This window comes from Zootoca vivipara, chromosome 15, assembly GCF_965207765.1.
Source record: "Zootoca vivipara chromosome 15, rZooViv2.hap1.1, whole genome shotgun sequence".
NCBI lineage: Eukaryota > Metazoa > Chordata > Lepidosauria > Squamata > Lacertidae > Zootoca > Zootoca vivipara.
In genome coordinates, this window is record NC_142598.1 from 5158439 (window position 1) to 5173099 (window position 14661).

The 14661-nt window shown below is 44.4% G+C and overlaps 2 protein-coding genes across 3 annotated transcripts in view; both read left to right on the forward strand.

The window, feature by feature from the left end:
• The window catches only part of FAM120C (family with sequence similarity 120 member C), a 34630-nt gene extending 23443 nt beyond the window's left edge, over positions 1-11187 (forward strand). Inside the window, exon 16 of the mRNA XM_035097491.3 lies at positions 341-11187. Within this exon, the coding sequence (XP_034953382.1) occupies positions 341-640 (300 nt within the window). The 3' untranslated portion in view covers positions 641-11187. The remainder of the gene's footprint in view (positions 1-340) is intronic.
• Positions 11188-11323: 136 nt separating this feature from the next.
• PHF8 (PHD finger protein 8) overlaps positions 11324-14661 on the forward strand; it is a 28735-nt gene continuing 25397 nt past the window's right edge. For both annotated transcript variants that reach the window (XM_035097488.3, XM_035097489.3), the window contains exon 1: positions 11324-14443. In XM_035097488.3, coding sequence (XP_034953379.3) covers positions 14346-14443 — 98 coding nt within the window. In that variant the 5' untranslated portion in view covers positions 11324-14345. The remainder of the gene's footprint in view (positions 14444-14661) is intronic.

Sequence of the window (14661 nt, forward strand, 5' to 3'; positions counted from 1 at the left end):
TGGACATCAGTATGGACTCTCTGTTTCATGCTGCATGCAAGGCAAAGGATTTTGATAGAAGCAGCCTTCTGTCCCCATCTCAGAAGTGCCTGCATCTTTAGGTTGGATCTCTCTAGTCCAGGCATCCCCAAACTTCGGCCCTCCAGATGTTTTGGACTACACTTCCCATCTTCCCCAACCACTGGTCCTGTTAGCTAGGGGTCAGGGAGTTGTAGGCCAAAACATCTGGAGGGCCGCAGTTTGGGGATGCCTGGCTCTAGTCAATATCCCAGGACCTGGGTGTTCTATTTAGCTTTTCCAACTCCAACCCCCGCTAAAGGCCTCCTCTTGTACTTGCCAGGGCTCTACGGAAGGAACTGCCAAGACACCAGAGTTCAACAATAACAACAATGGTGGCACCAACAACAGCAGCAGCAGCAGCCATCCTCAGTCCCAGGTGAATGGGAATGGGGGTACCACCCCCACGGTGGGCGAGGACCCAGGGGTTGGAGCCTGCCCCTCAGCCACATCACCTTGTGCCTTAGCCAGAGACGCTGACTCATGCAATAACAACAGCCCGTTCTTCGGGACGCTGAGTGGGGATCCTGAACGGTGCCCGGAGAACAAGCTTTCCTTCCCAGCTCTGCAGAAAGAGGAGTGAATGGACGCCGCTGTGGGTCCGATTGGTTGGCAGTGGGGCGGTGAAGAGAAGTGTCATGGTGTTACCAACTAGTGGGGCGGGGGGAAGATACAACACTTCTGCAAATCCCCAGAATGGAAACATTTGAGCTGGTGAGAATGGTTAAGTGGTGGGGAGGTCCAGGAGCAGAGCTTTCTTGACAACTCGCATTTGGAGGGTTTGTGTCATGGGTGCTTCTTCTTCCCTGTGAGTAGCAGATGCAGCCCTGGAGGGTGGTGGAGTGACATGGGGTGGCTTGGGGCTCTTCTCCCACCTTCGATGACCACACCAGCGCTTTTTGCTCTCTGCCCCTTGAATTCGCCATCGTGCCAATCGGATCCAAAAGGGCGGCATTTTTTTTCCTTTTAAAAAAATTATTTGAATTTGTTTTGATTTTTTTTTAATTTTATAGGGGGGGTTGTTTTTAGGGTGCAAGATTTATGGTAATTCTGGATTTGGGGAATGGGATATTTTTTAAAGGAGAAAAAGCTGGCAAGGTTTTATTTTAAAATGGGGCAGATTTTTCCTGCCTGCCTTGTTAATTTCTTGCCAGCTCCCCCACCAGCAGGCCAAACAGCAGTGTTGCTTGGAGGGGTGGTGGTGGTGGCAAACAGCATGGAGCGAAGGTGTTTTTTTGGGGGGGGGGTGTAGGAAAAGACAATGATTTTTAAAAGAGAGAGAGACAGAGCAGCACAGCTACTGCACCTTATACTCCCAAGTGTGTATAGCGGTCAGCTTGTGCTTTTTATTATATATAAGAGAGAAAGAGAGAGAGAGATTATATTTATATATAACGTGCATAGAGCTATATATAAATATGAACGTGGCAAGCCCGGAAAGGGTGAAAACGTTCCTGGGAGACAACTTGCGTTCTGAAATGTGCTATGCGTTCTTTGTGAATTAAAGGACCTGTGTCTCCAGTGGCCAGCAGTTGGCGCTGCTAACAGGGCTGCTGGGGCGGATGAACCAGGCCTCCTGATATCAGACAGAAAACTTCTTATCCTTCAAGCGGACGAGCACTTACTGTTACAATTCCAGGACTGTGAGCAAACAAATAGGGCTGGGGCTGTAAAGGGGTTTGGGGCTAAGGGTGGATTGTCACCCCGTTGCCATGGGGAGGGTGGTGGGGAGGCTGGAAGTCAAAAGTATCAAACCGACCCAGAGCCTTGTGGGGCAGAGAGGGAAGGGTAGCCCAGGAGAACATAAAGCGGTTCAAGCGATTTACCGTTCTATAGGCTGAGTTGTGTGCACCCTGCAGTTTCAGCAAACAATCTGGAAATCAGTGCAGGGTTTGGCGTTCTCAAATCACAGCTTTTGGTTTCAAAGCAACAACTATATTTTTAAAAACAAAACAAAAAAACCCACTGATATTTAATAGGGGAATGTTTTCAAAGGGTTTCTTAGAAGAGCTAGTCAGGGTTTTCAGTGTGTTTGTGAGATGGCTGGGGAGGTTTTAGGGCCTTGCACAACCGCCACTGCTTCTCTTGTTGCTGGTATCTCCCCCCCCATCCCCCCGTCTCACACCATTCCTTTCTGCCCCCTTCATCCCATCCATGTCCAATGCCATCTTACAGTTCTCTTGGGAAGCTGAATACAGTGATACCTTGGGTTACAAACCTTTCGGGTTACAAACACTTTGGGTTACAAACTCTGCTAGCCCAGAAGTAGTACCTCGGGTTGAGAACTTTGGCCCAGGATGAGAATGGCAGCGGGAGGCCCCATTAGCAAAAGCACGCCTCAGGTTAAGAACAGTTTTGGGTTAAGAACGGACCTCCGGAACGAATCAAGTTCATAACCCGAGGTACCAATGTAACTGCAAAAATAATCCAGTTCTCACACATACATATATGGCACAAGAGAGACTGTACTGAAACTGTCTGGTTGTTGTTTTTAGTGCAGAGTACACACAGTTTTGCTTATATAGAATGGATAAAATGGGTGGTTTTAAAGTGAAGAATCGTATAACTGAGGTGGGAGTTTGGGTGAGCAGGATTATAGTTCTGTTGAAAAGAGAACTCTAACCAATTTTCCAGCTGCATACATCCATGCAGTCTGATTTCTGACATCATCCATGGCATGTGCCTCAATTACTAGATTGTTGATTTTCATTTCTGCCTTCTGCTATCAATCAATCAATCAATCAATCCTCCAGTAGGCTGAATCCCCCACCTGAGTTTCTACCATAAGAGGAACAGATGAAAAACAGTTGGCCAGAAAAAATGTCTTGATGGCTATTTCTGCCTCCTTGACCATGATCAGTAAAGGCAAAAGAAAATACTTCCTAACGATGCATAATGAGCATATGAAATTAACTGCCACAAGGTATGGTGATGGTCGCTGCTGTAGATCCTTTTGACAAGGGCTTTCGACAAATCCATGGGCAGAAGTTTATTTATTAGTTATTTATTAAGTTTGCAACCTGCCCTTCCTCCCAAGGAGTATGGGATGTCAGTTTTGTAAATGTCTACTAACCTTGATAGCTGGATGCAGCCTAAATGTTCAGGGATGGAATACGTTTGAATTTCAGTTGCTTGGAAGCAACAACAGGAGTCTTTGGGAAAAGGTGGGAGGGGAATCTGCCCTGTCACCCACTCGGGAATCTCTTTCTGAACATAAAAGGGCAGTTAAAATGTGCCTAAGGCCTACAGCGTGGTGTTCATACTGTGTGTTGGGATCTTCCAAGGGGCTGAAAGATTCCTTCAGGTGCTTGCAAGTGCTGGACCTCTAGGGTGGGGTGTGACCTACAGCTGCTAGAAAAAGTCACCTCCTCTCTGTATCAGAGGCTCTAGTGAGAACTCTGTAGCCAACAGTTGGGAGAGGGCAATGCTCTTTTTAGGTTGACATCTAGAGCAGTTGGGCAAGAGGATGGCCTGTATAGCTGGGGAACCAGGCAAGATTTTAGGAAGCAAGGAAGGGTTTCCAAAGGTTGGAGGGGGCACTGACTTAAAGTGCAGGAAGGTAATTTGGATCGCAAGCTCTTAAAGGCAGCTTGATTCTCACCCACCTACCCTGCACCCCAGTGGGGAACCTTTCCTATCTTGTAAAATTATTGTTGTTCAAAGCAGCTGAAAACCAAACTCCCCAAGTATTAGAAATTCCTGTTTGTTCATAAGTATTGAAAATGGGAACATTTTCTTTTGCAGTTCTGTTCTGAATAGCAGGGTGGGAAGGAATCCAGAAAGAAAAACGTTTTGCCACATTTATAGGTAATAACGCTACAAAGTATCCAAGCAGAAGCACATTTTAGGGGGCTTTGCAATACTGTATACATAAATCACCAAGACCCCCTCCAATCGTGGTCGTCTCTTCATTCTGCCTCTGATACTATTGGAGGCAACCTAGTGATCATGACTAGTAGCCATTGATAGCTTTATGGCCCATGCTTTTGTCCAATTCCCTTTTCATTGGGGCTTTAAGCCTGTAACCCTGTACCGCCTCCGCCGGAGTACATTTCATTGAATTCAGTGGGACTTGCTTCTGAATAGACAGGTGTCAAATTGCTCTGTCTGAGCCTTAATTGTTGGGGTCTTGTGAGGATTCCAGTAAAGCTCAGCTTTCTAAAACAGGTTTCTAGCCTTTGTGAAGCCTTTGTGATGGAGGTGCAACGCACCAAAGATTTCTGAGAATGGAAGAGCCAGTGGCAACTAGCTAGATGTCCTTAAGATGTTCACAGAAGGGCATAATGGGAATGTCTGTTTCCTGTTGTTTGTCCATCAGACATTTATTTGGAAGGGGTTGTGGGATGGGAAGGGTGCAGGAGAGGTTTTTCAGCACAGTTGACATTCTGCCTTTTCTTCCTTCCTCCTTTTCTTGCTATGTAGTTCTAAGCCTTTTCGCAGTCCCTTTTGCAGTCTTTCAGTTGGGAGTCATCAAACTTCAAGACTGTGGAATCTACTTGGGTTTTTTGTTGTTGAATCAAGATCTAGGACCCTGGTGCAAAATACATGCTTTTCAGAATTATATATCCCAGACTTGATTTAGAGTACAGGAAGTGAATGGAGCTATTCACTCTTGGTAATCTGACATCCTTCATTTCAGCAGTTAGACAGACTTGTTTTGCTGTTGCTAAACACATGTGAGTCAGAAATCCTTATCCTACAGATCTCCAAATAGGTCTCAATCTGTTACATATATTTATTTAATTGAAATTTATCCATTGCTCATTCAAGTCCCTTGCAGAATTTGGCTTGTAGCTACTGGAATCTTGATAGACTCTTGAAATTCAGAAATGCAGTAGGTATAAACGGTACTATAGTAAGTGCATTGTTTAACCTCAGCATTGCAGGCTTCCAGAACCTGATTCTCCCATACATACATTCTTTTGTTTATATATTTGCATATCAAATTGGAGTGTTAAATCCCCCTTTTTTCTGTAAAGTGGTAACAGGATGAACCAACTCACACTAAGAACAGTATTTTCAGCTACCAGTAATAATTTTCAAGAAAGATCTTTCCCAGCTCCTAGAAATGATTTTACTAGAAAGGGTGTACGATCTGGGATTACAGTATATAGGAAGCAAAAAGGCATCGTCTGAACTATGAACCTCACCATTAAAGCTTCCTAATTAAGCATTAAATGTTCTAATTAAGCAATAGAAAGAGCCCAGTGTAGATTTTGAAACATTGCAGTTGTAGGCAGGGCTGTATTTCTTTTTGAATCGTCTTCAGTCCTATTCTCATTGGTATGCTATGACTGTAAAGTAAGACAGAACTTAAAATTGTGTATTGAGGGTTTTAGAATTAGGGTTTTCAGAAAAGGCCCTAGCTTTAGCCTCAAGTGGATTAAACCAACAGTCTTGGGAAACTGGTGGAGAACAAGGAAGTGTTTTAAGTTTTAATTGTGCCCTGTCGCTGAATGCCCTCTGATCTGGGTTTGGCTTTATGATAACAGAAAAAACACTTTACTCCCAGGTGTGAAGAGTAAGTGTAAATCTTCCTTACGCAATAATACTTCCTGTCACAAATGAGACACTGTTCAACCTCTTCAGTTGGGCATGCAGTTGTCATATGAAGTTTGAGGAGTGGGATTGCAACTTTAAATGGTGACTTTGAGAGGAGGGATTTAACACTCTCTTTCTCTTGGGGGTGTTTCAGTTGCTTTTAGCTTTGACAGTATTTGCTGGGAAGGAAGACTTCCTCTCCTGACCAATGGCACACATTTCCAAGCAACTTAACCATTGCCAGTTCTGAGGTCTTGCCCCAGAGCTAGAAAGACGCCTGCCTGCTTGAGCCATGCCTGCAGTCACACAGGCCTCTGAGCATGCAGCTATATTGCTATGATATCATGTAGCCCAGGGGAGCAGCTGGATCTGCATCACAGGTTTCTGTGATGCATTTCCTTATACACCACATTTCCAGTGCATGAGAAATTGAAACTGGATCAGATTGCTGCCCCCTTTTTAAACCTTTTAACAGTGCCACCAGGCAAGCTATTGATTAGGTGGTGGGATTGATTTGACTTGTCTGTCTGTCTGTCTGTCTGTCTGTGCAGACTGTTGGCATTACTGACTACTGGGTGCAAATTAGTCCTCTTCCATTGCGGTCCCATCCGTACAGCACATCTGAAACAGTACCATACCACTTTAAGCAGGGTGGTGTAACAACCCCTCTTGCCAGGAAACGCTGGGAATTGTAGCTGTGAGGTGAATTGAGGTCTCCTAACAGCCCTCGGCACCCTAACAAACTACTGTTCCCGGGGTAATTTGAGGGAAGCCGTGCTTTATAAACGTATGGTGCAAATGGAGCCAAAAACAGGAGAGTTTTGGGAAGCCCTTATTCCAAACATTTATATATTCTGTGATTCTGTGGGAGTACAGAATGTGATACTGGGTACAAAATTCAGCATCTTGAGCAGCCCAGTCTTTAAAAACAAAACTTTCTAATTTTTATGGATATTAAAATAAACCTCGGAAGTGTGTGGGTAGAATCTCAGTGAAGTTGCAGGAGTGGCTGGATAAGTTTTTCACTTTCAGAGTAGGGCTTCTCCCCCATTAGAACCAGGCTAAATTTGGCAAAACCTTGTTTAAAAATGAATAAATTATGCAAAATAAGACTGAAAATGTGTGTTACTTGCATAATTTATACAGGTAGAAGAATTCAGTATCTGAAGATTTTAGATTTTATCTGCTAAAAAGGTAGCAGGCAACATGCATCTTTAAAATATCTCTTAAGAGAATGATGGGAAGGGGATAATTAATCTTGAGGAATTTAATTTTAAGCCTAGTGTTGCATGAAAGCCAAAGAGGTAGATGAAAATTCCTAGGTTTGTTTCTCTTGCATAATAAATCCGAATGACGAAACACCCTTCATGCATATCTATGGACTTTAGTTTAATTGCAGTTGGATAATGCTACCATTCCCACTAGTGTTACTGAATGTAAAAGAGCATCTCTCATGTGATGGACATCATGCTATGATGCAAGAGCCAAGCTAACCTGACCTATGTTCTTGCCCTCAGAGGTCCGGTTCCCCATCATTCAGAATGTACTGCAGCTGAGCAAATACCTTTTTTTCCCCAAGCCTTACCAGACTGGTTTGGCTCCAGCATGTGGAATTGGAGCTGGTCATATACAGACTGGAGACTGCAATTTGTGTGATACAAGAATTCAGGCATCACCACCCCTAAGTGCAAATGATCTAGGGGAGCACTGAGATAAGTCTGCTGTGGTTGAGCTGGAAGATTCTAAAACTTGCAGTCCTGTAGAAGTTAGTCTTGCTTCTGGGAAAAGTGGAGAAGCCTTCGTTCCTTGGTGTTGATAGTACTCATAGATCAGAAGTGTAGTTTGGATATGACTGTTGGGCAAGGGCGGCTCTGCTTTGGTTGGAATGAGATGAGCCAAAGTCCTTTGAGAAAATAATACTTGACTATTGAATGAGGGCTCTTTCAAACTCTTAAAGCAGCTTTATGTATATTTAACCTTGCGGCAAAACTGTGCTGATTCCCCATTTCTTGCAGCTTTTGAATCTGAAGCTAATATTGGAGGTGCTTTTGCCTATAGAGCCAGGAACCAGCAGTCTCTGCAAATGCGCCTAGCCATAACTACAGTAGATGGCCCCATAGCTATTTTTTATAACAGAAAGTTTGATTATTTAAAAATAATAATAATGAAGCCCTGATTTGCAAACTTCAAAAAAATTTAAGTGCAGATTTCAAAATTCAGATCCTTTTGTGAGACCAGAAAGCTACAGTCCTTGAATGTAGATATAACTCTGAATACACTTCTCATGATCCTAAGACGCACAAAAGGGGAGGTTAGCACGTGGCCTTGCGATGGATGGATCAGTCTGTTTCATGTGTCTTCATTCATAAATCCATTCCATTCAGTTTCTGCATTACTCTGGATTTGTTTTGAATCCATATGGAAAATTGTATCTAAAAACATATTTTAACTCTGTATATACCGTATTTTTCCGTCCATAATACGCCCCCATGTATAAGACGCCCCTATTTTGGGGGGACTCTGATTTAAGAAAATGGGAAAGATCTATTGTATAATGGGGAAAGATTCATGTATAAGACGTCCCCAAATTTTGGGCATTATTTTTAGGGGGGGAAACCTAGTCTTATACACGGAAAAATATGGTACATTTTTAAAGGCAGCCCTGCTTAGGGAAGTTTTTAATGTGCGACATTTTAATGTATTTTAATCTTTGTTGGAAGCCGCCCAGAGTGGCTGGGGAAACCCAGCCGGATGGGCAGGGTACAAATAATAAATTATTATTATTATATTATTATAAACATTTTAACTAGGCATTTTGGTATTTTTTTGAGACAATGCCTGTGTCTCATTAATTCAGATAAATGCAAAATCTAAGGATAATTAAATTCTAATTCATAATGGGTCTGGATCGGGTCACTTTGCATCAGAATTCACAGAAATAAAATTCCTCAGGCATCTGTAATGAGACCTCTTTTCTCCACGTTTCCAGAAATTAGTCACCTTAGCATTGCAGGCTGTCTGTAAAATTAAGGACTTTTCAAGCATCTTGCAGTGCTGCCTGTGGGAGCTATTGTATGACAAAGACGCAAAAATGTAGAGCTTGAATGGATTGTAACTTTGTGAAATGAATGTCCTAATCATGAACAAGCATCAGGTTTCCCTTGTGAGGGTGAGCCTGAGGTAATTGTGGCATCAGTTGGACCCAAAGATTATGTTGAGTTGCATGGTTCATTCTTTGAGAGCAGAGCTCTCAAATGCAGTGTTCTTGCTTTTCATTTGGCCTGTGTAACACTTGGACTCTCTCCAGGGCTGGATCCTTGGGTGGTACAATCTTGGCAGAGTTCCTTTGAAGTCACGGGATCTGCATCCCACATTCAGAGCCATTGATCCCCAATGGAGTAAGGTCCATTAACAACAGCTGTAGGGATCGTGTTTATTAGAAATAATTGCCATGTTACTAACTTTGATGCTGAGAATTAACTGAAGTAATATGACTTTCCCCTGCCCTGTGCAGTGGACCTTAAATGCTCATAAGGAAGGCAAAATATGTTCCTGTGTCCAAATTTTCTTCCTCTTAGCAGGGCTTTTTTTCAGCCAGAACTCACCAGAATTCAGTTCCAGCCCCTCTTAGGTGGGCACCATTGCCATTTATAAGAGAACAAGGGAGGAGTTCATGGTGAGTTCCGGCACCTCTTTTTCTAGAAAAATAGCACTGCCTCTAAGATAAAGAAAGGTTCCTTTTTAATATGAGTTGAAGTGGGAACAAATCTAATACTTTTAACTTCCTGTACTAGGCTCCAATTCAAGATTCTCTAAGCATGTTTCTTGAAGTCTTCATAAGGATCTAAACCATACAATCAAAGGCATGGATTTTAGCATGCTGCCTTCATTGTTTTGTGGGGGGTGGAGGGTGGACCTTTTAAAGCCAGCCTACTGACCCATACTTCCTGCATTTCTCTTACAAATATTTCATCCCATCCTAAGTAATGCGGGATATGACTCTGGCTAGCCATTCCCAAGGATGGCTACTAGTCAACTTAGCCAACCAGTTAAGAGGTTTTTTGTCCAAATATACTTACAATACTTGAAAAGACTTTGAAGCCTTTTCAGGGGCAGCTTTTAAACTTTTTCTGATGTCGTTTAGAATTCCACCTTTCCTTGGATTCATACACAAACAAACAAGCGAGCCCTTAGGTCCCTGGGGGGAAGTCACAGACAAACATTATGACAGGGACTTGAATTCTTGTGGAGGGGAATAGGGGTATCCCTGTCCACAGATTAAATGTGTGTACGCTAGAGCCTGTGAGGAAGGCACAGAGCCACTCAGTGGCCAGTTGGCACAAAGAACCAACATTTCCCCCTATCACGCAACTGTAACCTAGGCTGCAAATCCTCAGTATACTTACTTGGGTGTAAGCCCACTGAAATAATGGTGTTTCTTTCCAAGTAAATGTTATTAGGATCAAGCTGCAAGATGAATCATAAGCTAACTACAATTTTTAAAAAATCTTGTTAGCATAATTTTACTACCGAAGTTCAATCATTATAGTAGCTAACTTACCTGACATGTATTTTGCTAAATATGCATGTTCTTCTATTTTTAATTTTAATCCTTCCAATTACCCCCACACCAATCTCTTTTGTAAGTCCATTAATTATTGTTTAAAAGAAATCTTAACACACACCTGTTTAGAGATCTTTCAGTCTTTAATTGCTATTTACCGCTCATTGCATAAAGTCAGATAGCGTTGCTCATTTTCTAGTTTTTTTTTAAGATTAGAATTCTTTTCTGACTCAAGTTTTGAAAGACCAACCCCCCTTCCCACGTACACTTTATCTGTCTATAATATTACCCTCGCAGACGGGATGTACACTTTTTCTGACTTATAACCATTGCTCTTGTATTTTGGTAGATGCTTTGTTGATAGTAACTAAATGCCTAGTAAGATTTTAAAAGTAAAAACTTCAATCTCAGTTGTTACTTTAAGCCAATCTTTCCCCTCACACACCCTCTTTGAATAACCTTGGAAGTTGCATTTTTACCATATATATCTCCCCGTGACCACCTTTTAAAATGTTTAGCCTGAGATTTTAGCTTTAAAGGGAAAAAAAAGCATACAAACCAATTTTTGATGAACAGAGTAAATCTGATTTTTTTTTCTTGTTAGTGTTCCCCTGTCAATTGCAAGTTCATGCTTTATTTATGTGGGATAAATTCATTATTCCCTTCTCTCTTTTTTTAAATGGATTTTCTTTTTATGCTATATTAACACCTGTTCTTAGTGGATGGATAAATGTTATCTTTACTACCCCGACCTTGATAAACAAATCCCCATCTCCCCAATCCTTGCACCCCACACCAAGCTCCATAGGTTGTTGGGTTTTTTAATCAGTGTAAGTTCGGACAGGTTGCTCTAAATCAGGGGAAACTCGCAGTAGGTTTGCAATCAGAAAGCTTGGGTGTCTTTTGGGAATGTTTTTGCTGGTGGAATCCTGGCGCGTTGTTCATCTGTTGATGATGGAGAGAGACTTACAGTGCTTAATAAATTCTATTCTTTTAGTAAAAAATAAATAAATGGTGTGTTTGTACTCCTGTGTTTTTAAGCTTTGTAAAGGTACAAGGTCTGAAAGAAAGGTGCCGTGTCACTTTTAGTGCTATGTGTCTGCTGCAGAAGTGAATAATTCAGCCTCATCAGAACTTCAGGTGTTTCTTCATGGTGTCCCTGCCATAGCTTCCAAGTTTTCCCTTTTCTCGCGAGGAAGCCTATTCAGCATAAGGGAATTTCCCATTTAAAAAAAAGGAGAACTTGGCAGCTATGGTCCCTGCAGCCACTCATTTGGAGCGACGCCCATCTAATTCATACTTGGAGTAGACCCATTGAACAAATAACTTCAGGTTACTTGAGTGAAGAGGAAAGTGTGTGGTGCAGAACTGCAGATCTTTTAAAACATGTACCGTATAGCAGGGGTCAGCAAGCTTTTCCAGCAGGGGCCCCACTATCCCTCAGACCTTGTGGGGGGGGCTGGACTATATTTTGAAGGGGGGGAGGACGAATTCCTATGCCCCACAAATAACCCAGAGATGCATTTTAAATAAAAGGACACATTCTACTCATTTAAAAACACACTAATTCCCGGACCGTCTGTGGGCCCAGTTTTAGAAGGCAATTGGGCCGGATCCGGCCCCCGGGCCTTAGTTTGCCTACCCATGATGTATAGTGTATGTAAACGTGTCCAAAGTTAGCGGCAGCATCCACGGGGCAGCAGATCTGACCTCCAAGGAACACATTGCCCACTCTCCTTGGAGGCTGGATCAGCCACAAAATCTTCACTCGTCCCTTATTTCCTGGCGGTGGGATGCCATTTTGTGGTTCACCTCAAGTGCCAAAATGTCTTGGGCTGGGCCTGCAGTGGACTATATTACAATATTGCAACAGGCCTCCAACAGGCCTATCCATGTCCCCATCTTCATTCAAACTCCAACATTCAAGGCAAACGGTATTCTATAGCAGCAGGTAGGGGACCCTCATGGCCCTCTTGACAACTCCCATCATTCCTGGGGTGGCCAATGACCAGACATGGTGGGGATGTAGTCCATCAAAAGGTCTAGGGCAGTGGTGCCTAAACTCGGCCCTCCAGATGTTTTAGGACTACAACTCCCATCATCCCTAGCTAACAGAACTAATGGTCAGGGATGATGGGAATTGTAGTCCCAAAACATATGGAGGGCCGAGTTTGGCCACCACTAGTCTAGGGAGACCCACTGTTTTGTCTAGGCATAAGCCGCCACATCTCACTGCACTCTTCCCCGGACTCGCTCACAGAACACCTGGCAACACAACGAGTCCCTGGTGGACATTCATTCATTCATGTTTGCACACTGTCTGATTGTAAGAAACATCAAAGCGGTAAAGATAGAACGGTAAAATCGAGGGGAGAGGGGAACCATGTAGCTCCTTGGAGGAAAGGTGGGATATAGCAGCTTAACATTTGCAGATAACACAAGTTCTCTCTTCACAACCAAACGGCAGTTACACTAGAGTCCCGTTTATGTATCATTTATAAGATTTACACACTGCTTCATTGTTAAAAGCAAAAAACCCTCAAAGCAGTTTACAAAAAGATACATCAATAAAAACGAAAAAAAATCACCACCCTACTTTAAAACACATATACATATTAATTGCGTTTTGCCTTTCCACAGTTCAAACCGCGCTCAAGGCAGCTAAAACATGAAACGTAACTACAACATAGGAAAAGTAGTCGTATACAGTACAGTAAATAAAAGCCTTTTAAAAAATCCACCAACGAACTGAATAATTTCCACACAAATCACATGATCTGAAAGAAAGAGGCAACAAAACCCACATCAACAACTCCCGCAACGAAACTCGGCAAGCAACACGCAAGTACGAAAGTTAAAAAAAATACTGAAACAGATTCGCATTGCCTCGACTTCCTAAGCAGCTGGGTAGGCTTGCTTAAGCAATGAGCTGTTTAGCGGGCGCTGAGAAGAGTAGAGCCAAACCGCCCGCTGGATCTCAAGAGGCAGGGAGTTCCGAAGTGCCCCGACGCGCCCGCGCTAAAGAGCCGAACAAGGATTTGCGGTGCTTTGCTCTTCCCGTCGCCTTTGCTCCTCTCGCGAGGAACGGGAATGGCGTCTATCCCGCCTTTCAGATGTGGAACTGCAGAGGCGCAGCTCCAATCCTTCGTAGCTCTACGACGCAGGCATCTCTTCCGTCCCTTCTCAAGATGGCTTCCCAAGCTTCCCGTCCTACGCCTCTCCTAAGATGGCCGCCGGCGCCTCCTCGAGTCTCACCCCCCACCCCCACCCCCACCGTGGTTTTGAATAAACTTTATTGAGGAGCCGGAGCAAGAGCAGGATTCCGGGCCTCGCCGAGGCCTCTAGAGTCGCCGAGAAGCAGCGCAGCCGCTTTGGCGCGAGAAGGCCTCGATCACCGCCGTGGAGTTAGGCGCTCCTGCCCGGAAGGGAGAAAGAAGCCCGGGACGAGTCGTGCGAGTCCGCAGTGCTTCGCCTCCGCTGCGGGCCTGGGGCGAGGCGAGGGCGTCTCTGGCCGCGACGAGGGAAGCCCCCCCCCGGACCAGTATCCTCCCGGGAGTCAAGGGGAGCCTGGCTGGGAAGTGGGGAGTATTTGGGAGCCCGACGGAGAGAGGCGCGAGAGGAGCGAGACCCGAAGGTCGCCCAGGAGAGCGCGATGTCCCTCAGCGGCTTTGTCAGCTGGGAATCTCCTTTGGGGAGAAACTGAGGAAGCGGGCAAGTTTGGGGCTGCAGCAGATGCAAGGGTGATACCCCCCCAAAAAAAGAAACAAAAAAGGAACCTGGGAAGTTTAGGCCAGGAAGGCGAGGGGGGTTTCCCTTCCTAGAGTGGGGGCAAACTTGGGGAGACTGCCTTGGAGGGCTTCGGATGATCAGAAGCAGCCCATGAAACTTCAGGTTGAAACTTTGGGGTTCAAGAGACTGCCTGCAGGCAAGCCCTGCTGTTTTGGGGGAGGAAGAAGACACCACGGGCATCCCAAGGATCCAACAAGCACATTTTGCAGGGAAGTTGGTGCTTGGGGAGTTGGGCTGCCTGGCTGGGATGAAATAATTTAGCCCCCACTCAGCTGAAGAAAGACTGGCTCTCCTGCACACCTCAGCATGACCGCGTCCTTCAACTTGCCATAGCGGACGCTTTGACGTTGTTCGGTTCCTGGAGGGTCTTCCTTTGCTTGAACTTGGTCCCACCATGGCCTCTGTCCCTGTGTATTGTCTCTGCCGCCTGCCCTATGATGTCACCCGCTTCATGATCGAGTGTGACGTTTGCCAGGACTGGTTCCACGGCAGGTGAGAAGGCGGCACTGGGTGGGAACTGACATTTGGAGGTAGCGGCTCTGAAGCCCTTGCTTCTTTAAATCCAGGATATGTCTGCTCTTGGAGGTGCTGCCTTTAATCGGGGGCCTTGATGAAGAGTATGGGTAGAATGCCAGTAATTCTCAAAGGGCTAGTTGCTCTTAAGAATCGCCTTGGTGGATCAGGCCAAGATTTAAAGCTTGTTTCCTAAA